The sequence below is a fragment of the Leptodactylus fuscus genome, chromosome 6, assembly GCF_031893055.1.
Source record: "Leptodactylus fuscus isolate aLepFus1 chromosome 6, aLepFus1.hap2, whole genome shotgun sequence".
Lineage (NCBI taxonomy): Eukaryota > Metazoa > Chordata > Amphibia > Anura > Leptodactylidae > Leptodactylus > Leptodactylus fuscus.
The window spans coordinates 35824084-35850646 of NC_134270.1; the positions used below are offsets into that span (position 1 = coordinate 35824084).

General features: G+C 42.4%; 1 protein-coding gene across 2 annotated transcripts in view; it reads right to left on the reverse strand.

Annotated features, from left to right (window-relative positions):
• BACE1 (beta-secretase 1) overlaps window positions 1–26563 on the reverse strand; it is a 61741-nt gene that overhangs the window by 28600 nt on the left and 6578 nt on the right. Inside the window, exons 2-9 of one of the 2 annotated variants that reach the window (XR_012716987.1) lie at window positions 21112–21200; window positions 13067–13283; window positions 12233–12370; window positions 11907–12041; window positions 10603–10704; window positions 9772–9921; window positions 8920–9091; window positions 7185–7816 (exon numbers count right to left, since the gene is read on the reverse strand). Coding sequence is in view for 1 of the 2 variants with exons in the window: in XM_075279714.1 (XP_075135815.1) it covers window positions 7575–7816; window positions 8920–9091; window positions 9772–9921; window positions 10603–10704; window positions 11907–12041; window positions 12233–12370; window positions 13067–13283; window positions 21112–21200 (1245 nt within the window). In the remaining variant the exon portion in view is untranslated. Of the gene's footprint in view, window positions 1–6539; window positions 7817–8919; window positions 9092–9771; window positions 9922–10602; window positions 10705–11906; window positions 12042–12232; window positions 12371–13066; window positions 13284–21111; window positions 21201–26563 lie in introns of those variants that run through there. The other variant, XM_075279714.1, reaches the window with a different exon arrangement.

The window sequence follows — 26563 nt, forward strand, 5'->3', positions numbered from 1 at the left end:
GTGTCATCACGTATTCCATAGGCTGTACATAGGCGGCTGCAGGCGCAACAGAAGTATCTGTATTTGTGGGATTGATGAATATGAGAACACACTCATTGACCAAAAAAACCAAAACGTACCCATGAAGAGTGCTGCAAAAACAATTTGTCACGCAAAGAATAAGCCCTCGTACTGCTATGGCAACAGAAAAGGAAGGCGGAGATGAAAACTATGGAAAAAGTCGCTGAGCTTTAATGCCCAAATGACCTTGTTTTCTTAAAGCGAGTCTGTCAGCAGGAAAATCGTAAAGTAACCCCAGTACCTTGTAGTGCTCTTTCCACTTTCTAAATATGTAATTTGTTATTCAGCATTGCAGCTCCAGTGTGATTTTATTCATATGCAAAATAGGTGAAGATTTGCGTATGAATAAAACATCAATTTTTCTTGGTAACGGAGCTGCAATGCTAAATAACAAAGACATATTTGGAAAGTGTGTAAAGAGCACTAAGGTAGTGTCATTATGATTTTACTGAAGACAGACTCCCTTTAAATGGTTAATAACGCTAGTAGAAAGGGAAAAACAAGAAGATACGATGGCCATATACATTAGACTGAAGTCAACAGAACGCAATAACTTAGGCAGGATCAGAATACGTACATGCTCAGCTGAAGTATATGACGGATTTAGTGTTCACCCATTTCTCCCCTCACTCAGGTCCATAGCAGGAGACTAAAATGGGGAGCGCCAGGTAGATCCTTCTTCATGTATCTTATCCAGCAGAAAGCTTGGTGACGCTAGTCATAAGGTACTTGCAGGGGTACGCTGGTCACAAAATAGGGGATAACTTATAGCTGATTGCTGGGGGTCTGACTGCGGAACCCCCCCCCCACTGATATTTGGTGCTCTCAGTTTGAACAGATGAATTGGTCAGAAGTGCATGCCGCCGCCTGAGATAATCGAGCACTGTACTTTGGCTATCACCCACTGTCCCACCTGAATGAATGGAGTAAAGGTACAAATTTCGAAACACGACCTCCATTAAAACAACCCAGCCTTTGTGATGAGAGGTCCGTGGTCAGACCCCTAACAATACAAATAGTGAGAAAACTTGGTGCGACTGTGGTGGACTTTGGGTTTGACCATCAGAAGCAATTTGTATTGTGAAGAGGAAAGAAAGGTCAAAGGAAGAAACAATGTCCAGTCCTGGATACCCGAAACCAAGTAACGGCTCCATCAGTATCTTCAACGTAACAAAGACTTCATGCACATGACTGAGTGTGACCCCAAGGGGGGTTCCGATTTTTAGCAGAAGCTACTTGGATGACATCGGAGTGCGTTCTGTCCTGCATTGATTTCAATAGGTGCTTCCGATCCAATTTCAGCGCAACGTCAGAACCCCTCTTGGGACCGCACCCTCAGTCATGTGCATGACACCTAAGTAACACAACAATGATGACATTGAATGTTAGAATATATGGGGGGTTTCTAAATTGGGGATTATTCCGAGAGTGATTATTTAATGACTACATTATTTATTTTGCTCATTTCCTGGATTTGCATTTATTCATTGCGTTCCTGAAGCTCTGTCTGTACCTTCGAGGTATGACATAACATTGGCTATCACTTTTTTTTTATAAGACACACAAATTCTTTACAACATCTAGAAAACCAATTGAACATCCAACTGAAAAATATATACATTACACCACATGAGAAACATTAAGAGAAGTGTATTTCTGTAAGGCCATTTCTGTGGTGGAGATGAACACCGAGCACATGAGAACATTTTACAGGCAGAGTTCTTCCTCCTTCCAACTCAGGATAGTCGTTGCATTAGAAACAACGTAAGAAATAGCGTAAAATATGAAACAACAAAAGAAAATGCCCTGAAAAAGATACCACAGTGAAACGCGTAGGCAAGGAATGGACAAGAATTCATTTGTCAATAAAGTTATTTTAAGGCTAAGGCCACGCAGCTAAAAAATGCTATGCAGAAAAACCGCAGCAAAGACGCCTGGATTTTTCACTACTTTTCCATTGTGTTTTGTAATTTTTCCCCTATAAGTCTATGGGAAAACTGCCGATTAAACATGCTGTTTTTCCAAAAACATTTCTGCACGCGTGGCCTTAGCCTAAAGAGTTTCCGTTCCTTACACCACTTTCCATACTTGCCTTCAAAACTTTTGAGGGGTTGCTTCGTGTAGTTCTATTTTATGGCACCATTTAAAGGGAACCTTTCATGTCCTCTGAAATTGGTGGTGTTATATAGGGCTACAAAACTGACTGTGCACTGAATTCAGCGTACTGTCAGCTTTACCGGTAGGTGCCCTGGTGCGGTTTAGTTTTAGCACTTGCAGAGCCTTACAGCTCAGCATCATCGCTGAGCAGTGAGGAAGGCGCCACCCCGATGGTACGCTTCCATTGCCTTGCACTGTCAGGGGATCGTTCCTCATAGCCCAGCGATGACACTGAGCTGTAAGGGTCCAATCACACGGAAGAAAATGGCGTGGAATTTCGACGCGGAAAAAAAAGCCTCCCATTGACTTCAATGGATTCCTTTTTCTGCTAGAAGTGAGGAACCCATTGATGTCAATGGGAGGCTTTTTTTCAGCGCTGAATCTGAGGTGGATTCCACACCAAATTCAGCGCCATTTTCTTCCGTGTGAATGCACCCTAAGGCTGGCTTTCTTACGGTATGTAAGACGACATAACAGGTCCCCTTTAAGGTAACGTGTAATGAATTTAAACCTTTTTTCTTTGTGAGGTGAAACGGCATTGTGTCACAATCTTGTGAGACCCATAAAGGGGATGTACACACTACCGTTATCAATGTCTGTTGTTCTCATTTGTCATAGGATAGAAGAGCAGCGGACATTAAAGCTCTGGAGTGATTAAAGGGGTTGTCCAGGAAAAAAATGTTTTTTTCTCTGGAGGCCGGGGAAGGTGAAAGAAAAAAAAACAAACCTGTCCCTGGTGCTCTGGTGCCTCCCACTGCTGTCCGGTTCCCTGGCATCCCGGGGATTCTTATGGCGTAGTCCTCGCTGCACATGACCAATGAGGCCAGTCAGTGGCCTAAGGAAAGGGCCCAAGATGTCACTCGCATATATCACTTGTGACGTCCCAGGTCTTCTTCGGTGGGGACTGGACATCGGCCTGAGACACCAGAGCACCGGGGACAGGTGAGTATGGTTTTTTATTTTTCACCCCCCAGCCTCCGGGACAACCCCTTTCATACAGACAGGACTCACTGTAATGTACAAAAACATAACAGACACTGTCTTACCTCATGTTTGCTACTTTATACTCGCCGGACATTTTCTTCCAAACATGACAGAAGAAAGAAGATAGAAGACCGTGTCTCATGTTCTCTACATTAGTGTGAATGGCCACCTGACGGAGGGGTCTCTGCATCTGTCACTCTATTGCTAAATATCAAAGAAGAAGGACGACACTCCACAGGGACATCTTATCTTATATAATAATTTTATTCCATATGAATGAGAGAATATTACCTCATGCCTTCTGAAGGGTTGTTACCTGAATCCTTACGATTGGATATACGTGAATTTGGCGACATTCCTGATGTGACTCTCTAATATTGAGAGTGATGCGGAGTACCGTCCCTCTTCTTTGATATTCAACTACGTCCGCCATTTTGGTCAGTTCCTATAGGGTACGTGCACCCACCTGCGCTGTCTCTACTCAGTGCTTCCTGGTACCTATTGATTTGTTTATTGCTGTTAATGTCCATTGCTCTCATCCTATGATGGATAAGAGCAAAGGACATATTAATGGTAGTGTGAACATCCCCTTTCTTTTTTATATTTGACTCTATGGAACTGTTGGGTATTGTAAGGTTTTTTTTTTTTTTTAGAAATAGAACAGGTTTCTGTATTATTTTTTCCTTAAAAAATCCTGATACCCGAAGAACACCGGAACTATAAGGTGGCTGCTTATAGAAATATGGACTCTTCCTCCATATGCCACCAATATAAAGCATCATGGATTCATATGGAATCTTATCATGTTCGATCACATGCCATATACGCCCGCTTTCACATTGTATGATTTCCATAGGCGCCAGGAAAGCACCGAGTACATCCTATATGTTAAACGTATCCATAGGCCCCAATTTGCAAGCCAGAGACCAAAGAGGTGTTGTTTTGGCTTGGGGCAGGCCGGTTTTCTTGCTGTATAGTATAGTGCACCCCTACAGAGGTATTCTGATCTAGAAGGATCGCTTATAGGATACCTCCAGCATACAGTGCAGTATACACAAGTATAAGTCCCTATAGCCTGGTAATACAGACAGTACAGTCGGGATTCTATGCGTTGCCGTACTATATAGCCGTGGCCACGAGGCCTTAAGATGGCCAATATTTGTTAAAGCGGTCTGTCATCCCTCGTGACATATCTATATTACTAAAGACATGTATTCCCGATGAAATAACAATTCTGGATCATCTTTTCTTATCATTCTGTGACGTGCCGTCCCTCTGCTATTCCTACTGGACGTTTCAGCTAGGTTTACCAGTTGGGCGCGTGTCCCTAGACATTGTCCAATGAGCACTGCCGGTATTACACTGTGTAGGGACACACCCCTTAGACAAGGAAAACGGTAAAATTCATACATTTCCAGGAGGAATAACAGAGGAACAGAATAACACAGCGTTATAAGAAAATTAGCTTCTGAATTGTTAATTCGCGGAGAATACAAGCATGTGTGAAAACGGACATGTCAGGAAAGGTGGAAGATCCCTTTAACTTGCTTGTGAGCCCCGTATACTGTTAACAACCACCAAGTATACAGTATATAACAATAACGCGATAAGAATTCATTCAAATAGGCAAATAAAATTGTAGATGGTTCAGATTGTTACTGATTGTTTTAGTACCATGGATGTAACAATTATTGTTAATGATCGTCACTTACAATTAGATTGGTAAGAAAATCGTTTATCTCGGTGTTAAGTAGCCGTCCTCTCTCCCCTATAAATCGTATCTGAATACATTGTTTGGGATCTAGAGCGGATCATCCTGTAAGTTCACCTTCTTGCATAAGGGATAGATAAATTCGCATTGTGTAATAAGGCCCAATTTATAAGAAATGTATTCCCCTTAGATCCAGATCAAAGGTCTAACGTAAGTTGTATGGACCGTCAAAAACTTGACCTTTAACTAGCCCCAACAAAACTACTTGTGCTGATTTATCATGGCCTCTAAGCTAAAAAACTGGCCTAAAAGACATGTAAAAGGTCACAATCATTTTGCACAAGCCAGTATTTTTGTGAAAAAATTGCAACTTTTAATATTTTGCAACCCACACACCACTTTCCTCAAAGGGGAATGGTGGGGCAAGCCCATCGGCCCTATCCGATTTATCATTTACACCGGTTTCCTTTATAACTATTGTCAGAAATCTATAACCACAAGGAGCTTGTACAGATTTCTGTTTAGGCAATGGATCCTGACAGCGTGTTCCTCGTCTGGCATGGCAGGGATTATGAAGAGGCACCAATTTGGATAACATCAGCCCCGACGTGTTTTCAAAATGGCCATCACATAGTCATTGTCCACTGTTGTGAGTGCGTAGCTTTAGGACCCTTGCACATGATCGAGTTATGTCCATGGAAAATGGTCCATGTGTGGGTCGTAGGACTTGGCCATGTGCATAGAAGTCAGTACGAGTAGCCCGATTGTTACAGTAAACTTCAGTACTGTAGTGATGGGGCCGTTCCCACTATGGTGCAGTGACTTCTATGAAAACAGCCAAGTTCAGTACGGGGCCTACGTTCCACGGATTAGACTCGGTTTTGTACGAGGGTCATAACTTATGTGATCACACCTGCAGTGCTCCTGTATAACTGGCTTTAGACTGGGCCCCACATTGCAGAAATGCAGCTTTTTTGTTGCAGATTTTACTGCAGTTTTTTGAGCCAAAGCCAGGAGTGGATTTAACAGAAGGAGAATGTCTAAGAGCTTCCTATATTTCCATTCCTTTTCAAGGGGCTCTTGACTTTTGCTCAAAAAAATACAGCAAAAACTTGTATTTCCACAACATTGGGCCTCAGCCTTAAAAAGGTTTTCTAGGACTTTAATAACGATGGCCTATTAGTATTATGGTGGTGCCACACAGTGTAAGGGATGCGGCTAGTCACTGGGCTACCAATGGCTTCACTTCCTAGCAAGCTAAACATCGATTTATTTTTGTTGTATATAATTACAGGCCGCAAGGTAAAAGCAAAACCACAGGTCAGTAATGGTATATAGCGGTTATTAATCTGTGTTTCAGTTAGAATTGTCAGCCTGAAGACTGGATCCAGCTATAGCCACATCCAGTACATCGTGTGGCACCACCCTTGCCCCTCGTTCACATCTGCATTTGGTAATCCATTTGGGGAGTCTGCATGAGGCCCCCCGAATAGACTATCAAACGCATTTGCAAGCGGTGTGCAGTGAAAGCACACAGACCCCATAGACTGTAATGGGGTCCGTGTGCTTTCCCGCGCACTGCCCGCACGAATCATGCGGAGAGAAAAGTTGATTGTGAACTACTTTCCTGTCCGCATGTTCCCTATAGAGATCTGGCAGCAAGCACACAGACCCCATTATATTCTACGGGGTCCATGTGCTTTTACAGCACGGTGCTTGCAAATGCGTTTGGTATTCCGTGGGTGGGTGGGGGTTCCCATGCGGACTCCCCCGAACAGAATACCAATGCAGATGTGAACGAGGCCTTAGTTCCACTAATAAACTGCTCAAAGGGCCTCTTGTTACAGGTATGTTTTGTAGTGCCACTAACTAGCATTATTCTCTTGAATGGGACTGAGCTGCAATACATGACATGTGTCAGGAGTGGGACTTAAACCGATCTGATATTGATGGCCTTCCCTTCCTTACCAACAAGAAGAAATTTGCATGTGTAGAGGAATGTATTATACAAAAGAAAATCACTTTTAGGGATATTAGGTTAGTACAGTTTCCCGTCTTATAGTAAACATTGGTCCCTAATATACGGTAGCCCTTGTGGACTGGAAAGGGTTAATTATACTCCTGTCACTCACTGCCAAGCTTTAGTGCATGGGGGCGCCAGCACTCCTGGAAGTGAGTGACCACACACGGAGCCCTACAACTATGGGGCTGGTGCAGATTTGGAGGCTTTGTCCCACCTCCATGTTCCGCTACGTGTTCCTGCCCCCTTGACTGTTTCCTTTGGTGATTCCCTTTGTCTTTCAGATAATGTCACCAGTGAACCAAGGCTTGCATGAATTAGCATGAAGCATGGAGAACAGGGAATGCAGATTGGGTTAGTCTTCAGTATGGCTTTGTGTTAATAGAAGCGCCCCCGTCCTAGTCCTAGTGCGCACTGGTACAGAAGAAGATGCATTTTCGCTTAATCACAAGTGAGAGATTTGAGAGGCTGTATTGTAAAGCTGCAAAATAATCCATCATTTGGTTGACTTGTGCTCCTCTGGTAGACACTGCCTGTGCACGACCAATGGCTATGTTATAGCGAGACCCCGCTGCACAGGTCACACGCTTGCGCTGCCATCTGGAGGCAGCCACCTATGGATGGTAGAGGAGATGTAGTTGGTTATTTCAGCAGGGAAATGTCATCAGCAAAATCATCCTGTGATCGTCTTAGACAGCGGAAGCAGCGCCACTGGAACAGCATTAGACAGAGGGGGAGCATGAAGAGAGCACAGACGCCTGCCATGACATAGGCTGTGGTCATCAACGCCGATTCGTCCAGCTGGGGAGTGTTATAGCCACAGTCTTCCAAGTCTGATGCATAAAATGGACCGTCCACTGACGCCTTGCGGGAGTAGTCGTGGACTGCAAGATATGAAATATTCTATGAAACATCCTTCTTATAACTATATTATCTAAAATTCCTATCTATGCTGGACCGGGATTCCTTGGGTTCTCCAAGCCACATTGCAAGATAACTAGCCACTGGCTATAGTGATCATGTGTTGTCTGCAGCCCAGGTAGACAAACATTGGCAGGGACTGCTGGAATGGTAGGGGGTTCAACAAGTCAATTTCTACCTGCTTTTGCCCTATTGTTTTCTTATTTTTGACAATCCCTTTAAGGACAATGATAGAGTGGTCAATAGCAAGACCCCAATCTCTGTGGCAACTATAATGCCTGCTGTAATGGTCACAAAATAAATTTATGAGATTAGAAAAAACAGGATTAAGGCAGTGACTGACATTACAGTTCAGCTTCATTCACTCAGCCGCCATACCAGGCATGGCCAACGAACAAGAGTGGCGCTGTTTCTATAAAAAATAATCTCACCCAATTTGAGGATGACTAGGAAATATCTGCAAAATATTAGTAAGGGCTCCTTCAAGTGAATATCAAGATGTTCAAGAGCTAAAAGGCAACTTCAAGTGAAGCCCCATCTCCGAGATACTGTTTATCAGAGAAATTCTAATACTGAGTTATTATTGGAATTATTCCAATAATTCGGCTCTTCTGATATGTCTGTTTCAGTAAGTATAACAATCTTGGGGAATCTTTTATTATATCTCTGCATTGTGATGTTCCTCTGTTATTCCTCCTAGAAATGCATGAATAAATGGACATCTGGGTGTTACCAAGGGCGGCATGCTCTTGTATAACCTGACACTGTCCCATCAATGACGGTATAGGGATACGCCTCTATGACAAGGGGAATAGTATTACTCAGCTGTCAATTTATTCATACATTTCTAGGAGGAATAACAGAGGAACAGCACACAAATGTAAAAACAAGATGCAATACAAGTATTTAGTAGTACAGACCAGGCAGGTTAGGTGAACAATCCTCTAATAGCGAGTGAATGTATTGGTGAGTATATTATCCACCATAGCCAAGCAAGTGATGTCATCAGAATATAAACTCAGATTGCAGCAACCTGTATACTGTGCATTTGTGAATGATTTCTCACCGTGACATGTGCTGACTGCGAATCCTATGCGTTTACGTGCACGGTCAAAAACAACATAGAATCCTTCCATGATGACAGCTCCCATAACTGTGCCCGTGGAAGACTGGGATACCGCAAACTTGTAGCAGTCATCCTGAGATGTGGCGATATCCTCCACAGGACGAAGGTATTGCTGCGGAGATAAAGAAAAGGAAGAGACTACCGTATCACAGTTGTATGAGATATATACTACAAGTGTGGAAAGTGTTTCAGTATCCGAAGCATCCGAGGACATAGCCCTGAAATTCCTGAATAATCCTAATTCCCAGTCCCGGTTCTGGAGACTTCATCCGACTTGCTCTGTGGATTGTTAACCTTGTATCTATTGTTGTACTTCCGACTCTGACCCTGGACCTGTTCCTGACTAAGATTTTGTGTCATCCTCTGGCATCTCAGATTCCTGACCATAATCCTAGTGATGACCCTTGACTTCACCTTGTGAACAGGGACTAACGTTCCTCTTGAGATGACTTGGAGGTGTTAGCGCCAATACAGTAAGTGCTATAACCGAAGGAATAAGTTATGGTGCCCCTGTGTTAGTAGGGGTGGGCATGGAATTTTGCCCTAGTGATAAAATCTGCCTTGCAGAGGTGTAACTTGAAGCTCCTGGGCCCCAATGCAAAATATGTATTGGGGTCCCACTTACCATGTGCACTCTGTAATACTGGTGTCTATGGTTATAGAGAGATATTTGGGCCGTCTGAGGCTCCAGGGCCCGGTAATGATTGCTACCTTTGTACCCCTATAGTTATGCCCCTGCTCCCACGGACTGTCCATGATGGGTCTATATTTAAATTTTTAGTGAATACTAACCTGCGGCAAGATGGTGATGCGGAAAGACTCATTAGTAGCTTCGCCCATCAGATACAGGGAAATTTCTGGGAATATATTCCATGGTGTTGTACCTTCCTGCCAGCACACCAGCTGCTCTCCCAACCAGAAGCCATCAGGGAATTTCTCCGTCTATGGAATAAGGGAAAACAATCTACCAAGCATAATGATATCATAGCATAAAGGGTAATAGCTCATTGAATGGTGTCTACATGAAAGTTTAGGAAGCTGAGATGTGAAGGTGCACACACCATACAGCCGCCATTACCATGCCAGTAATACTGCGAACAATGGTGGTTAATAACAATATATTAATTCTATATGGTAATATTATTTGGTCTCATGACTCTGCAGATCCTGTTTTGTAAGAGAATAACAGAATGGTGACATCTTAAAGAGGTTGTCCCATCGCAAGGATCCTATCTATACTGGTAGCTTATATAAATTGAAGACTTTTCCTAAATATATTGCTTTAGAAATACTGCTTTGTTTGCCTGCTATGTGAACTTATTCCTCCCACTGTTTACATAGTGTTTCCATAACCATGGAGCTGTGAGATAGGACAAGTGACGTCACTCACTGCTCTGCCGGCAGGGCAATCCGTTCAGCTAATTGCAGTTTGATACGAGGAGTCCCTGCCACCCAGCGATATACTGTCCAGTAACGATTACAGTATGAAAAACATGAAAACCTCTGCAGTGATGTCCCCACATGGAGAAGGATTGTGTGTAAGTAGGTGGATATTGTACATATGGACAATAGAACATCGATCTTGTTCCTTCTCCCATTATCATATGAATATCTTTCACTCACCGAAGAAGCGGCTTTAATGGCTTTCACGGCTTCATCAAAAACTCTCTTCGGCAGACGGAGGTTTGTGGTTCCACTGTCAACAATGCTCTTATCATAGTTGTACTGGGGATATAGAAGTGACAGAACAATGGCGACTCAGATGATGTCCTCCATGAAGAGATACAGGCCTGTCCTGGATCATCAATTGTTTTGTGTCATACACTTTATAGGTTCTTTATTATTTATTATGTGAATTAGGACTAAGGCAAGAATACGTGGTGTGACGTGTAAAGCATATAGATGTGCAATCTTAAATAGTAACTAAGGGCTAGTTCACACGGAGTCAAATGGGCCGGATTTTGACGTGGAATCCGCATCAGAATTTGGTAGCCGGTCATTTCCCAGGAACAAACCGCTCGCGGAAAAAAGAAGCGAACTTTCTTCAGGCGGAATCTGCCCGACACCTCCCTCTCGAATAGGCCCATTCATTTGGGCCTAATCCGGAGCAAAAAGCCGCGACTGTCAGAAGCCGTAACAGTGGCGGCTAGCCGCAGCAGGCGCATTTTGGTCCGGATTCTAACGCGGCTTCCCGCGTCAAAATCTGGACCATTTTACTCCCTTTGAACTAGTCCTAACATTTCAGAAAACTTAGTCTATTTAATAGAGCATTTAATTCTGGACCAAAAAAGAAATGCTCTATTTAAAAATGTTGCTGTTTTCTGCCTGAAAAACCTCTCTAAATTTCCTGCCCGTCTGTGTCTCCCTTCTTGCTAATTTGAGGGCACTCCGTCTTACTAGGGAAGATCCATCTTTAGAAACCAGCAGGCTTAAGACTGGAACACAGTAAGCGGAGGCAGCTGGGGAAACCTTTCTTTTTGTGCTCAGATTTCTCTTTTTCTATGTCAGGGCTCTTTTTAGCTGCATCATAACCTGGATATACAGTGAGTCTAGTGTCCCTGAATACTGTATATTAGTTTGGTTTGGTCTTTTCACAGCTATTTTGTTTGCTAATTTACATTTACTCCTTGTAAGATTATCCATATAGAAACCAGCAATAGCAGTAATAGATGGGAGAGGCAGGCTGTTCTATATTGTATATAAACTCTGCCTCAGAGAGAAATGTAAAATGTGCTGCAGCCATAATGGGGCTATTAGCAGCATAATAACAGATAGGACACCTTGTACGAAGGCTTATACAGCCAGCAGGACACTGCAGATATTACAATTAATGAAAACACAAATACCCTTTAACTTGTATACGGTCCCACTAGGAAATACACCAAACCTTTATGTTACTACTCAGTAGACTACCCCAGGGCACTCACCTCTTTGCAGTCCATCATCAGATCCTGTCCATTGATTTCGATCTTTACAATGATGACCTCATAGTACCATTCCTTTCGGATTGGTGTGTACCATATATTACCTACATACAGGGATGGATCAATCCCACCAATGACCTGGAGAAACAGGATACATACAGATGTAATTGGACTAATAGATATACTATGCTATAATACGGTATTATTGAAATTTCCCATTATCCTACATTCATCATCAGACAATGGGTAATGAGAGTAACACAATCCTTGACTAATGTTATCGCTATAAACCAATGCTCATCTATTGGGAATCATATTACCATACTGACCATACTTCCTCCCACTGAGGCTGATGTGTTGCCCTCCTTGATGGGGTATCCTGTCCCACACAACTGCAGTGAGAAGATATTCGGGACCCGTGTTTGCTTTACTAGAGAGTCAAAGAATGGTTCAAGTGTATCATCAGGCTGAAAGAAAATTGGGAAGTAGATGAAAAGTAAACCCAGGAACACTGCGTCCTAACCAGACAGTGTTAAACATAAGTTCAGACTTAGCAGAACAATTAAAATTTTTCCAAAAATGCCCTACAAATCTATGCAAAACCGACATGTGTTGTCCACAGATTTGCAGGAAATTTTGTTATGAAAACACGGATTTAACCCTCCATGGCAAAGATCCATAAGGGTGCATTCACACTGAGTAAACGCTAGCTTATTTTGTAGAGTAAAATTACACTTGTAAATTTTGCTATCCCATTGACTTCAATGATATTTTTTTACAAGTGTAAAAATACGCCAGTAAAAAATACGCCTGTAAAAAATACGCCTGTAAAAATACGCCTGTAAAATATCATTGAAGTCAATGGGATAGCAAAATTTACAAGTGTAATTTTACTCTACAAAATAAGCTAGCGTTTACTCAGTGTGAATGCACCCTAAGATGATAAGATAAATTATTATTTATCTATAAATAAGATTTTTTGCACCACGTGAACAGGATTTGGAAAACCACCTTCATATATATCTATTGTGCTGTATATATACACTTCCATATGGCAATCTAAAAAACATGACATTGCTTCTTTTAATTGGATTGTGCTAAATTCCCTTCACTGCAGTGATGTGTCATGGAGGGAAGACTGACAAAACATTCCTGTTACTCACCCTCGCAATCTCCGCATATGCAAGTCCTAGAATTCCCTCCCAATTGGAGCCATTGATGAAGAACTTGTCAGAGTCTGTTATGGCTGCAATATTTGCTGTGATGGTGACGTTGGGGCCATGTGGGATTGTAACCAAATCTGTACCCAATTCTCCCTCCCATTTACCCTGAGTGTAGGGAACATACACTCCTCTTCGCACATCCCGGTATGTCCTGGACCTGTAAACACAAAGCAAGAAAGTCTGAGAAGACTCACAGTTTTAATGGGCCCAATTTCTTGAGTAGGTTGGTAAAATCTTTAAAGGAGTCCATAGGATAGAGAATAACTTGTGGATTAGAGGGGTCCTCACCAATCAGGAGAATGTAGGAATGTTGCCCCTATTCTGAATGGAATGGCAGTGGGGCAGCGTCATCCCTTTCAGTGGCCGTGGTGGCGATGGTTGTGACATGGACACCCAATGTTCTGGCTACATCCTTTTTCATGATGTGACCATGTCACGTATAAAGGATTCTGCCTGGCCCTGAAGATTAATCCACATTTCCAGGACTCTGCTTCCTGGACATTCCCAAAAGAGTTGACAACGTATTCTTTCCAAGGATCTTAGACAGTTCTAGGAGACATTCAGCGGCGTAATTACGCAGCTGCCACAGGGCCCGGGACAATATATGGCCACTATATGGCATAATACTGTGTGCAGGGGCCAATATGGGGCATAATACTGTGTGCAGGGGCCACTATGGGGCATAATACTGTGTGCAGTGGCCACTATGGGGCATAATACTGTGTGCAGGGGCCACTATGGGGCATAATACTGTGTGCAGGGGCCACTATGATAGGGCATAATAGAGCACACATGGGGGGGCAGGGTAGATCGAGGTCTTCGGCATCGGTGTTGGTCAAAAGTTCACCAGGGGCCCCGCTATTCCTACTTATGCCACTGGAGACATTCATTTTGTGGAAAGAAGATTTAGAGCGCTCAAATTATAGATTGACCAACCGCAAGAGGGTGTGGTAAGAAGGGCACTGTCTAGAACTGGACCCAAATTTATTCTTTTACAAGGACTTTACAAGGGACCAGGAAAATGAATAATATACGGAAGAAATCAATTGGGTCATTAATATAAGAAAGAGTTCTTTACAGTTTGGGTAATATGACTATGGAATATCCTCCGTACAGTGGCAGATACCATGTCAGTAAGTCAAGCAGATAATTATGCACCGGTCAGCAGCACAATGGTAGTACTAGCCATTTTATATTTAGATCCATTACAGTCAATGAGGATGTCACACAATGTTCCACTGATCTTGAATGGCGCATAAATCTGTTCGGAACTCAGTCTCCGCTGGTTCCCTTATGTCTACACTTGTCCCTATGTAAATATCCCCAAATGAGTCCAGTTTTAGCACAAAACCAACAAATCTCATCATCATCATCATCATCATGAAGCAATGACATGTGTTTACCTTAGTGATACATATTAACCAACCTAGTGACACACATGATAAATTATTAGACGTTTCCTATACCCAGCCCTGGTATAGATAATGACGGGCTCGCCAGATGCTATTTGCTACAGTTTCCATAGCTACTTGGCACTCCATCTGTCTCTTATCACTATCCGGAATATTTTAACTCTTTACACATCTGACATTAAGAATGCACAAAAAATCGTACATGTCTAGCATGACGTTAGGTGTTTGTTATCTCACTGTATTAGTAAAGAAGGGGTTAAATACGTGCATGTTGTGCAGCTGCAAAGACTACCTGTAGGAAACAGGACCAGCTGCCACCTTAGCTATATCCTGGTGTATCACTCCGTAGCTGACCACCTGCAAGGGACTGAGCTATGGAAATTCACAAAGAAATTGTCTAATTTGTCACGTTTTAATGCAAAAACAAAATTTATCCCCTAACTACAGGCTAGAGAAAAGTGATCAGTGCGAGGCACATTGAGGGGGACGATGTACTCTGCAGAATACAGGGAGACATTACACTGTGGGGACCACAATAAGCAGGGGCATTATATTGTAGTGGCCACAATGTGTAGGGGTATTATATTGTGGTGGCCACAATGAGTAGGGGCATTATATTGTAGTGGCCACAATGTGTAGGGACATTATATTGTAGTGGCCACAATGTGTAGGGGCATTATATTGTAGTGGTCACAATGTGTAGGGACATTATATTGTAGTGGCCACAATGTGTAGGGACATTATATTGTAGTGGCCACAATGTGTAGGGGCATTATATTGTAGTGGTCACAATGAATAGGGGCATTATATTATGGTGGCCACAATGAGTAGGGGTATTATATTGTAGTGGCCATAATGAGTAGGGGTATTATACTGTGGGGACCACAATGAGTAGGGGCATTATATTGTAGTGGCCACAATGAGTAGGAGCATTATACCGTGGTGGTCACAATGAGTAGGGGCATTATATTCTGGTGGCCACAATGAGTAGGAGCATTATATTATAGTGGCCACAATGTGTAGGGGCATTATATTGTAGTGGTCACAATGAGTAGGGGCATTATACTGTGGTGGTCACAATGAGTAGGGGCATTATACTGTGGGGACCACAATGAGTAGGGGCATTATACTGTGGTGGCCACAATGAGTAGGGGCATTATATTGTAGTGGCCACAATGAGTAGGGGTATTATACTGTGGTGGTCACAATGAGTAGGGCATTATATTCTGGTGGCCACAATGAGTAGGGGCATTATACTGTGATGACCACAATGAGTAGGGGCATTATATTGTAGTGGCCACAATGAGTAGGAGCATTATACCGTGGTGGTCACAATGAGTAGGGGCATAATATTGTAGTGGCCACAATGAATAGGTGCATTATATTGTGGTGGCCACAATGAGTAGGAGCATTATACTATGGTGACCATAATGAGTAGGGGCATTATATTGTAGTGACCACAATGAGTAGGGGCATTATATTGTAGTGACCACAATGAGTAAGAGCATTATACTGTGGTGACCATAATGAGTAGGGGCATTATACTGTGGTGACCACAATGAGTAGGGGCATTATATTGTAGTGGCCACAATGTGCAGGGGCATTATACTGTGGTGGTCACAATGAGTAGGGACATTATACTGTGATGACCACAATGAATAGGGGCATTATATTCTGGTGGCCACAATAAGTAGGGGCATTATATTGTAGTGACCACAATGAGTAGGGGCATTATACTGTAGGAACCACAATGAGTAGGGGCATTATACTGTAGGGACCACAATGAGTAGGGGCATTATATTCTGGTGGCCACAATGAATAGGGACATTATACTGTGGTGGCTAGAAGAGGATATTTTCTGTGTGGGGACCACAAGGTGTGTAATACTGTGTCAGGGCCACTAGAGGGACATTAAACTGTGTGGATGCACAAAAGGACATGGTCGGGAAAGGGCAGAGCCCAAGTGGGCATGGGAGGGGCTTTTCTGTTCTTTTTCAATTCTTTGAAAACTGGGTGACCCTTTATTCAGCAAGGCAATGCTCCCTAGGAAAATGTATGCAAATGATCTCATCTGCAGAAGGAAGACAACTGTCTCGATAGTGCCACCTATAGGTAGATACCCTGTAAGTCAATATTCTATGCATTAAAAATCCTGGAAACATTAAATGTTTTCTCCAAAATGAAGACACGACCATTTTATCACGTTTCCAAATAATAGGTTATACATGTATTATTACTGGGGGTCCCACTGCTGGAACCCCCATCAATGACAGAGTCCTAGCTTCTGCTGTTTCCTCAGTGAAAGAAGCAAATGTATCATTTAGACTGGAAAAAGTAAAAGTTAAATGTGCTCAAAGAGACTTCAAGCGGTGAAGGTAAATCAATTAGATAAACACATCCCCGCCAAAAGAAAGCCTATGTCCAACCTAAATAATATCCCTGCCTCTTTCACTGAGGATACAGCAGAAGCTGTACTGTATTCTACTGGGCATGCATCACATCACTAACTTTCTAGAATGACATAAAGGCACCCATACATTTTGAATGCCATACTATTACACAAGCACATAATCTCAATATTTCTTCAAGAGACGATTTCTTAAATTAGAACACCTTACAATACGTATTCAGTTTATACATTGCCATTTGTATTAATCTCACAATGACTGCGGAAAGGGTTCAGGAGCTCAGTGGTCCCTATGTTGCAACAAAAGACGATTTACCCTCAGGGCTCATTATATGGTTCAGTATATGCTTAGCAATTACCTTACAGTGTTCTTAATCTCAACAGTGTTTTCGTTGTTTGTAGTTTATGACCATTGTATCCTTGCTATGCCTTGTGCTGACTTCTAGGTACGTTTGTGGTGAGGTTGTGCATACCTCCTAACTTTCTGGACTGTCAAAGATGGACACTTTTTATTTACTGGGTGAACGATTAAATATTATCTGCTTATCTATATGCTTGAATAGGTATTTTATTCAAATATTATCATATATAACATCTGAATATGAAAATGCACTTAAATTGGAGTCTTAACTACAGCTAGGGATCACAGTCTTGTACAATATAGGTAAGCTTATTGATGCACATCTATTTTCAATATCAAAAATAGGGACATATAATAGGGAAAGAGGGATTTGGCAAAAAATTAGGGACTGTCCATTCAAAAGAGGGACACTTGGGAGGTATAATGATTCTAGTAGCTAATCTCTATAGCTGACGATAGGACAAAGAAGCAATCTGAGTAACCAACCAGATCACCTGCAGTCATGGATTAGTTAGTTCAAAGTTCAAACCAACTTCCTGCTCTGTAGAGATTACCTTCTCAGGGCTCGTTCACATCTGCGCCGAAACCGTTTTTTTTTAAACTGGATACAGTCGGACATGCAGTACTCTGTGTCCAGTTTTAAAAAACGGTTTCGCCGCGGAGCGCATAAAACGCTCACCGGCGCTCTCGTCCGGACTCAGCATGACAGGTTTCCATCTTCTGCATGCAGAAAACGGAACCCTGAAAACGGAGATCGAACGCTAGTGTGAACCCAGCGTCAGCAGACAGGATGACACTGAAGGATAACACCTCTACTACTATTATTATTATTTATTTATTTATATAGCACCATTAATTCCATGGTGCTTTACATTTGGGGGTTACATACAGTACACAGAATACACAGGTAGATATAATACTAACAATGACTGACTGGCACAGTGGGGTAGAGGGCCCTGCCCGCGAGGGCTTACAATCTATGGGGGAAGGGGGTAGAGAAAGAAGGAGAGGGGGAGACTGTACAGATGGCACTGTGGTGATTGTGTTATTGGAGGTTGTAGGCCTTCCTGAATAGGTGAGTCTTCAGCGCCTTCTTGAATCCTGTGATTGTGGGGGTCAGTCTTATGTGTGGTAAGGAGTTCCAGAGTATGGGGGATGCACAGGAGAAATCTTGGAGACGGTTGTGTGAGGAGCGGATGTGAGCAGAGCGGAGTAGGAGGTCATTGGAGGATCTGAGGTTACGTGTGGGTAGGTAGTGGGAGATTAGGTCAGAGATATATGGAGGGGACAGGTTGTGGATGGCTTTGAATTAGTAGCTTGAACTCAATTCGCTGGGCTATAGGTAGCCAGTGGAGGGACTGGCAGAGGGGAGCAGCCTATAAAAGCTGGAGGCAGATAACACAGGATCCATCAATGACAATAAGTGATGGTCACAGATCACATCCTTCCCCTCTCCAGTGACCTCTGCACAAGTCAAAGAGCATGCCCACAATGTTCTCTTATAGAAATCAATGATATCCCATTCTGTTAATGTCTCTTACCAATGAACTGCTTTTAACAGCTTAGAGCATTCACTTGGTTACAATGGCTACCCCGATATTCATTTGTAGGAAACAGAATTGGGGCTATTTGAAGGGAGTGTCGGGAGTGGCACCTGAAGCGATCAGCTGATCATCCCACCGACTGTATTCTTATAGGAGTTGTCTTAGATGACATAAAACCTTTACGTTACTGATACAGACTTCTAAAAAATAACATGTAAATAAATCCCTTTAAGAAAAATGGTTAGAGGCAGAACCACCCCATTTTCCAATTACTATGACTCCCATGTTGCAGGGAAGAACCTATCCTTATAGAACAAAATTTGTAGAATATATAACAATTCTGCTATTACAATCATTCCCTTTATGTACAGACATGATATAATCATAGAGGAAAGAATCTGCCAGCAAGACTGTTATACAATAGCTTCTGTCTGCTGTGCCAGGGCACCGTAAATTGAGGTCTGTAGCTTGCTGATGGCTTCACAAGTCAACAGCAGGATCCCATTGTGGTCATACCCTATTATCAGTCCATAAAGGGAGCGAGTACAATAACAGCAGTGCAGTGTATTAAGGAACTGCTGCTCTAATCTACTGTACAAATATAGGATCTTCCATAGTGAATGACACTTATCATCACTATGTATACAAAACTCTCCAGAGAGAAGAAAGCCATTTTAAATTAGCCCATGTGGGTTCTTGCCTCTGATCAGTACGGCACAGGGCAAGATGAGATGACTTGGGTGATTCGGATACTGGTTCTCATTGAAGAGACGCAGTTGATGTATAGAGATTTACTTACAAGCAATGCACCATGGGAAGAAAGTATTCAAATGAGCAGCGGAATAAAATGATACGAGTCAAGTCATCGCTATATAGATGAGGTTTCTATCACTCCATTTATTCTAAGCCTAGGGCTGTCATTTATCCACGTTCATTATTGTATGTTCAGAAAATAATTATAATCCCCTAGAGTCTCGCTGTGACAATACTGTTATTTTATAGGCAGGATTTACAGGTTAATTAGGTTAATATGTAACTATAGCAATAATCTTATAGCCGTAACGACTCATTACTACTAACAAGCGCCGCAGGGATCTATTCCTGCAGTCACTCTGGAAACCATGTCATGGGCACAGTGGGGGCCTGACATCTGCAGGATTCGGCTTAACACCCATCTCCCTACATCTATATTAGTAATCCTAAATAATGGGTAAATCACAGGCAGGAAGGGATCTACTGGATTAGTATGGAAAGTAGTGAAAGTCTACAGGACGCTAGAGGGAAAAAGGTCTCCAGTTATCAACCTTAGGGGGGTGACTGTAGATGGCCCTATACAGGGTCCCTACTTTTCTGTAATGATATGGCGTATCTTTGGTGCAAAGCCTTCCTTTGCAGCAAAGATGTGACACATCTCTGTTCTCTATCTGCGCCAAAGAATGAGGCATGCCCGGGAGCAGACATATTTATTACAACCCATGCCAGTTCATCCTGGAACAAGGGCGTGTGCATGATTTATTAAAATGGCAGATCGTAATGATAAATAAGCTCATTTGCATATCGAATAAAACTAGTAACAGACCCCCATTTTTGTGACAATAGGGTGCCCTAATAATAGTGGCTCATCGTAATGGTAACATTATTCATGAGGGTGTCTTCATTAAAGAGGTTATCCCTATTCCTAGGATAAGCAATCATTTACACGGGACAAGAGGGGGCGGATTTGGACTCCGAATCCACCTCAGAATCCGCCCCCTCACAATAGACGTCTATGTAGACAGCTAGCTTCCTTTTTTCCGTGAGCGGCATGTTCCCGCTCATGAAAAAAAGAAATGAGCTTACCTTTCTTCAGGCGGTTTCCGCGGCTGATTCAGCCCCGGCGTCCGCCTCGCGGCAGCACCCTCCGAACTAGGCCCAATCATTTGGGCCTACTCCGTAGTGGTAGCCACGACTGTCGGAAGCCGTGACAGTCGCGGCAGGCGGATTTTGGTACTATTCTGACGCAGCGGACCAAAATACCTGGTCACTAGCCCCATATGAACTAGCCCTTAGAATATTGATTGAAGTTTCTTTCATACTAGCCATAGTAAAAGAGGACAAAACATATGTTAGATACTAATAATCTGTTCTCTTAGAGATAAGTGGCGCCAGCGATAAGTGGCGGCAGCTTATCCCCTCTCTATCTCAATAATTATACCTGGACAGTCAATCTGAGTGTCCAGGTTTATTCAGGAGCCAGACCCAGTGTAGTACATATCACTTACCTCTGCCGATGATAGTATCTTTTCAGGAAAGGGTGGGGGGCTGCACCAACTGCAAAGTTACTGCTGCCAGTATCAACCAGAATGTTGAGCTGCAAAATAACATGACCATCAATAAATACAATCTCACAAATATTCATTAGCATTGCAATTAACATTTTGTTATTCCAACAATTACATATAAACAATTTTCTCTATTGCTGCTGTTAGGGGTCCGTGTCTCCCGGGCTCGTAAACTTCTTGACCAATCAGAACTACGACAACATAACTCAGGGGTCTTGAGCCCCTAACACTGCGTTAAAATATTCTAATGTTCTGTGTATACAGCTACTAGAGAGATCTACTGTATCTGTCTGCATATAGTACAATGATGTAGTCATGCGCGGTCGTACATACCAGGGTAGCAGGCATAGCGAATGCTAAAATTAAGGTGGCCCATCTCTCCACAGAGGTAAGGTGCAGATAGATGACTATGGATGACTAAAAGAGACCTGGAAAACTAGATGCATCCCCAGTGTATATTTTACTATGGAGCCCATACATGCATTAGCCATATATTTCTTTTCACATCTTCCCTGTACTGTGACCATAGCTCATCCCTGATTCAGCGGAACAGTCCCGGATTCCGGGTCCTGTTCTGCTGTCCCAGTTGGCACGAAGCTTGTCCCAGTTTCAACTCATCTGTGTCTGGAAGACACAGATAAGTTGAATACAGTGGTAAAGCAAGAGCCGTCCGCAGACAGCGTCTACCTCAACATTGTGTCCCTGCATGCTTCGGCCCCGGGAGCTGTAGGCGCAATTTGTTGATGTCTCTCACATTGCACCTGCAGCTCCCTGAACACTCCAGGAACAAAGAAACTGAGAAAGAACAGCGGGATAACGAGGAGAGGTGAGTATCACAGTTTTTTTATGTTTGTTTGTTACCAGCAGGAAGACATTAAAGGCAGACAGATGAGGGGGGCATTAAACTGTGAGAGCAGATGAGGGGGGCATTAAACTGTTGGAGCTGATAAGGGAGACATTAAAATTTGGGGCCAGATGAAGGATTACATTAAACTGTTGGAGCAGATAAGGGGACAATAGACTGTGGGGGCAGATGAGGGGGGTATTAAACTGTTGGAGCAGATGAGGGAGACATTAAACTTTGGGGTCAGATGAAGGGGAACATTAAACTGTTGGAGCAGATGAGGGGGACATTTAACTGGGCGTTCAGATAATGGTGACATTAAACTGGGGGGCCAGATGAGGGGGACATTAAACTGTGGAAGAAGACATTAACATGTGGGGGCATATCAGGTTAGGGTGACTGTAGTGGCATTATACAAAGAGAAATTGATGGGAATAGGGAGGGTCAACGTAGAAGTAGGTGGGGCTAAATTTGCCGCATTGCGCACTGGCATGTGTACAGACAGTCTGAGCATATATAATGCTTTAAGTAAGTTTACAATTTTGGTTGGGCTGCATTCTTAGCCATCCAGGGCTGCATGTGGCCCTTCGCACAACTGGTTAGACATCCCTGATTCCTAGATATATCATCCAGCTATCCAGCAGCCCTGCACTGTACTGATGCTGGTCAAGAACTGTGTGTGCTATCTACAGATGAGTCTCTGGTTTGGCTGGTAGGAGTTCATTTGCATATTCTACTTCCCATGGGGCATTGCCTGGAAAATACGTTTCCATGCACCATTGTGTCTCTCTAAGAAGATAAGTATAAATTGAATTTCTTAAAACTCAGACTTCCTTTCTATCAAAAATATGGCGTTCTAGATGAAGGAGTTGAGTGGCCACATAAGTTCTCACCTTCCGGTATCTTTGGGCCCTTCTACTTCTGTAGAGATGAGTACAGCTACACAGTGGGCACCTTATGGCACTGGGGTGAGAGTCAAGGTGGATGCCAGGTATAAGACATTCTCTGACCTTCTTAGGGCTTTCTGACCTAGAGGGTTATGGCCTGGTTAGTAGGGGCCTGTGTCTTATCACAGAGGGCCACATCCTTGTACACTTCTTTGTGTGATGCCCCCTATACATTTTTTGCACTTGAATGAAAGCAGGAAGTGAAGCAAAAAATAAAATGACAACTTCTAGAGACAAGTGTGAGCATAGATTATGACTGAGGATAATAAAGAGAACACAGAGGAAATTCTCATGGTGTAAATGTAATATAAAGCATGAATAGGCCTCATTGTAGCCGCAGTCCTGGCTGTAATGTAATCCTGTACAGTAAGGTATGAGGCACCGCCATCAGCAGTCCTCCATGACCTCGCCGCTTATCACAATCCATACTTTCCATTAGGATCATTTTTAAGACATTCATGACTTTGAGCCTCCCACCGGAGAGGGCACACCGAGCGCCGGCCTCATTAAAGGGGATGTGGTTGGGTGATTTTGGCAAAGTTCATGCTGTAAAGGCCACAGCTTTATTCTGTCATTTGATGTACTCTATGCACTTCTAGCATATAGTATTACTACTGTATTATATATACTTAGAATCATATGTGGTATTATGTTATGTATACATATGTGCTAATATTTTATATACACATATATTATCATGTTATGTATACTTATGTACAATTTTATTATACAATATACGCTCATATACAAGGGTAGTATTGTTATATATACAAATGTGCTATTATAATAAATATACTTATATAGTAACATCTTATACATACTTGTAGACTTATGTACGATTGTATTATATAGGCTTTTTTATTATATTATATACATATTTGCTATTATATACGCTTCTATAACATCATGTTATATATAATTGTATAATTATGCACTGTTGTATTCTATATGCTTCTATACATGTGTACTAGTTTGTATACCTATGTGCTAATTTATTATGTTTATTTACAATATAATACAATTATAATACAAATATATACAAGTTTGTTATAAACACGAATGTATTATAAATGTGAAAGTTTGGATGTTTGTGTATTTGTTACTCGATCACACAAAAAACCCTGAACGGATTTGGATGAAATTTGGCACAAAGATAGTTTGTAACCTCAATTAACACATAGGTTACTTTTTATCCCAGTAAATGACATGGCTTCACGACTGTTATGAATTTATGTTCATATACTATATTAAACTGCTCTTGCTAGCAGCAGTATCTCAGTATCTCTATTGGAGTTTGCTGATAAAGCCTGGTCTGTTATCTCTCTATGTAAACACACAGATAACACTGAGTCTATTGTGTACAAGCATCTGTATATTATCTGATCTGCTCCAGTGCTGAGACACTGAGATGGGAAAACCCCTTTAATCCAAATGGGCAGTTTGCCAATTTTAAACATGCAGGGAAAAAGAAATCTATTTTGTCGCAAAATTCTAAAAACACTAGAGCAATGAAGGTAGCCAGAAGTCAAGAGAGTTCTCCTCAAGCGGAGCTCAGGGGGATCATCGATGCCAACAACACGCTCATTATATGGGGGCCCAACAAGCTGCTGAAATACCAGAACAATCACAGGCATGGTGCGAGGAACAAGTTCAGTGGCAGGCCAGCTTGAGAGCATTTAAAACACCGAAGCAGGCGGATCATCAATGCCAACAACACGTTCATTATATGCTGTCCCTGTGAACTGGTGAGATGCCGGAAGAATCACGGGCACGGTGCGGTGCACGAGTTGAATGGAAGACCAGCTTGACAGCTGACAAAATGCCGAAGCAGTTGGATTATGTGTATATAATCCACTTCGTCTGCGTGTTATTGGCATCGATGATCCGCCTATATTCAGCAAATTGCTGCTGTCGATGGTTTGCCTGCTCTGACGTTTCAGCAGCTTTCAAGCTGTCCTGCTGCTGAACTTGTTCCTCGTGCCGTGCCTGTGATTGTTCCGGCATCTCAGCAGCTGTCTGGGACACCATATAATGAGCATGTTGTTGGCGTTGATAATCAATCTAATTTAATAATAGTCATTGTTAGAAATCTCTGGCCCCGCATAGCAAACCATAATGGAAAAAAATTCAGAGAGAATGCATCACGTTTTTTGCAGCTATGTTTTTCTCTGATTTTTTTTTTTCTTCCCCCATTAAATCCATAGGGAAAATGATTGCAATTCTGCAGCTAAAATTAATATGCAGCGCTTTTGAAAATGCAGCTTTTCGGCAGCTCTTTTTCATCCCCCAATATGTGGATGAGATAAACCAAAATCTTAGCCAAAAACACTACATACAAAACGTGTTATGCTTTTTCCCCACAGTATTTTTCATTATGCTTTTACTGCAATTTGCTCTGCGGTTTTTCTTCCCTTATTAGGGTGAGGCCCCATGTTGTGGAAATGCAGCCTTTCTGTTGCAGATTTTGCTGCGTTTTTTTTGAGCCAAAGCGAGGAGTGGATGAAGCAGAAGGGAGAAGTCTAAGAAATTCCTATATACTTCCCATTCCCTTTGAAGACATTCTTCACATTGGTTCAAAAAACCACAGCAAAATCTGCAACAAAAAAAGTAGCTTTTCCACATTGTGGAGCCTAAGGCTAAGGCCCCACGGGTCGTAACCACCATGCTACAGCGTTTCGGGAACAAGCGCGGAGAGAACGTATTGCGGTTCTTCCCGCAGCGCTTTGAACAGAAAGTTCAAGGAGTTTTCCTCCGCTGACTTTCTGATAGTTATATCTATAGGAAAGCTGCCAGCGTTTCCGTAGATATAATTGACATCTTGCATTTTCAAAACTGTGACGGTTTGCGAAATCGCAGTGTGTCCGTGCTGCAATTTTTTCCACTAAGTGGGCATGGGATTCGCATGAATCCCATTCACTTTGCAAGTACTGTACAATGGCGTCATTTTTCCCGCCGCGACCAAATCGTGTCATTTCCAGCTCTATGGGGCTCTGGCCTAAGCCATACACTTGATTTTCTGCTGGTAAAAAAACCCAGATTTTTGGCTAAGACCCCATATAGTGGACTGCAGTGAAAGAGCACTGCAGCCCCCTACCACAATGCGTTTCCGTTGCAGTTTTTCCACAGAGCTTGTTTTCTGTGGCCTGCTATGTGGGGAGGTTTCCTCTGCAGATGGTTACACATAATTTTTTGTCATTTTATGATGTGTCATTAAAAGTTATATTTTATCGAATCGGAGAGCCGCAGGACGATTTGTTTTTTGTAAAGAAGTATTCATCACACTTGTGGAGTAAAGTGTACACCGTACACCCCGAAGTTATCCAATAGCTGACAATTATCAACAAGGAGGTGAGCAGAACTACACATTTTTTCTATTTTTGCAGTGTAATATAGCATATGAACATAAATTCCTAACAGTCATGAAGCCATGTCATTTACCGGGATAAAGGTTACAAACTATCTAAAAAGTCGCCTATGTGTTAATCAAGGTTACAAACTATCTATGTGCCGAATTTCATCCAAATCCGTTCAGCCGTTTTTGTGTTATTGAGTAACAAACATTATTATATTATATAATTATTAATTATTATTATTATTATAT